Source organism: Saprolegnia parasitica, assembly GCF_000151545.1.
Source record: "Saprolegnia parasitica CBS 223.65 unplaced genomic scaffold supercont2.64, whole genome shotgun sequence".
NCBI lineage: Eukaryota > Oomycota > Saprolegniomycetes > Saprolegniales > Saprolegniaceae > Saprolegnia > Saprolegnia parasitica.
In genome coordinates this window covers 51,209-52,995 of record NW_012156458.1, presented here as the reverse complement: position 1 = coordinate 52,995, position 1,787 = coordinate 51,209, and the positions used below count along the sequence as shown (strand labels likewise).

Here is a 1,787-nt window from a genome sequence, read left to right as displayed (position 1 = left end):
ACGAGGCCACGGAGCCGAAGCGCCGCAAGACCAAGGACGCGGACGATGACCACTCGAGTGGTGGCGACCACCGCAAGCTCAAGAACCGCGAGGCCGCTGCGCTCTCACGCCGCCGCAACAAGGACCGCATGGAGCAGCTGCAGCGGCGCGTCTTCGACATGGAGTCGATGAACACGCGCCTCAAGGCGCTTGTCGACGAACTCCAGTGGAAGATGGTGTCGCACGGCTTCGAGCGCGAAGTCCACGAGTGCCACGCCCAAGCTGGCATCGTTGTCAATGGAAACCACATTGCCATGCAGTCGCCGCGGAGGAAACCCAAGGCCGCGAAGCCCACTGTGGCGAAGGAGCCGCAGGCGACTCCAAAGGCCGCGTTCCCGTCGCCGCACACGGCGCCGATCCGCCCACAGTTCTCGGAGCAGCGGCTCTTTCCGCCGCCAAACGCAGCCGCACATTCGTCCCGCGCGCCGCCGTACATGTACCCACCATTGGTGCCACCGCCGCGCGAGTACACGCCCCGCCAGGAAGTGCAGCTCGAAAGCCACGTCTCGGCACTGCTCGGGCTGCAGTTTAGCCAGCCCGCGGCCAAGCCTGAGCCGCCTCCGCCGTCCTCGTACCCGCCGTTTCCGTACCCGCAATATCAAATGGACCAAGCGCCAGGCTATATACCCTACCGGTCGTCGTAAAACATAGTCCCACATTTCATTGCCTCGGATTCTCTGCTCGATGTGCCGTGTCTACCTAGCTATCGCGACCGTGATGCTCAAAAGCACCGTCGCTGTACACCAAGTGCCACGACGACATCCACAGAGGTTGGCATTAGCTCCCAGAACTTAGCTCCCAGAACTGATGTTAGCAGACTCTATATATAGATGTGTGGCTGGGATTCGTTAGACTGGACGTTTCAACGCGTATCGTTCTGTCAGCTGTCTCCAGGTCAAAAGCGATCGCGCACGAGGTATTTTTCTTTCCAGCGAGAGCTGGTTGGGCGATGGTCAGTCATCGAACGGACCGCTTCCACCGACCGATATGCATACACGATGCAAGCACGAAGCTGCAAATCGTCGGCGCATTGTCCGTCGTCTTTGCGACGAGCTGGGTTGATGCAGCACCAAGCACCCACGTCGTTCTCTCAAGCGCTTCAAACACACACGGGTGTACGCTGCTCGCTGTGATAACCAGGACCAGTCACCTCGCTCACGGGAATCTACACTACAAATATCCAAGCTCGGTCGCCCCTCTTCTGTCCACCGGATCCTCGTCCGCAGTCCTTGTATCACCTCCTTCAATTTGATGCAGCACAGGATGGCCACGACGCCAATCCCATGCCAGCTCCAATGCCCCTGGTCGATCTTGCCCGCGCCAGAAAGGTCGCGTTTCATTGGGTATTGCATTCGCCGCCAAAGACTGTGATTGGTCCTATTTTAGAGAGGACGGACGCCATTGGCGCCTTCACTTGACCCATCGCTCCGCCAAAGGGTTTTAAACCGACGTTTGCTGTTGGATTCCGACTACAAATCTCCAAATAAATGAGAATATAGTTTAAAACATATTGGAGCCATTGCATTGTCAAAAGACGATGGCTCGCACCAAGCAGACCGCCCGTCGGTACGAAGGCAAGGCGCCGCGCAAGGTCGCGCCGGCCAAGAAGGCTGTCATGGAAGCGACCATCAAGAAGAAGACCCAGCGCTACCGCCCCGGCACGGTCGCACTCCGCGACATTCGCCGGTATCAAAAGTCGACCGAGCTCCTCATCCGAAAAATCCCGTTCCAGCGCCTCGTGCGTGAGA

General features: G+C 58.6%; 2 protein-coding genes across 2 annotated transcripts; both read left to right on the top strand.

The window, feature by feature from the left end:
- Positions 1-20: 20 nt before the first annotated feature.
- On the top strand, positions 21-847 carry SPRG_10746 (hypothetical protein; the record flags this gene model as incomplete). Its single annotated transcript, XM_012350314.1, has 2 exons — positions 21-625; positions 835-847. The coding sequence occupies exons 1-2, from the start codon at positions 129-131 to the stop codon at positions 845-847; spliced, it is 510 nt and encodes a 169-aa protein (XP_012205704.1). The 5' UTR covers positions 21-128.
- A 729-nt stretch (positions 848-1,576) lies between these two features.
- Positions 1,577-1,786, top strand: SPRG_10745 (hypothetical protein; the record flags this gene model as incomplete). The annotated part of the gene is made up of 1 exon (XM_012350313.1): positions 1,577-1,786. A coding segment is annotated over one exon (210 nt), but the record flags the coding sequence as incomplete, so codon positions are not given.
- Between the last annotated feature and the right edge of the window lies 1 nt (position 1,787).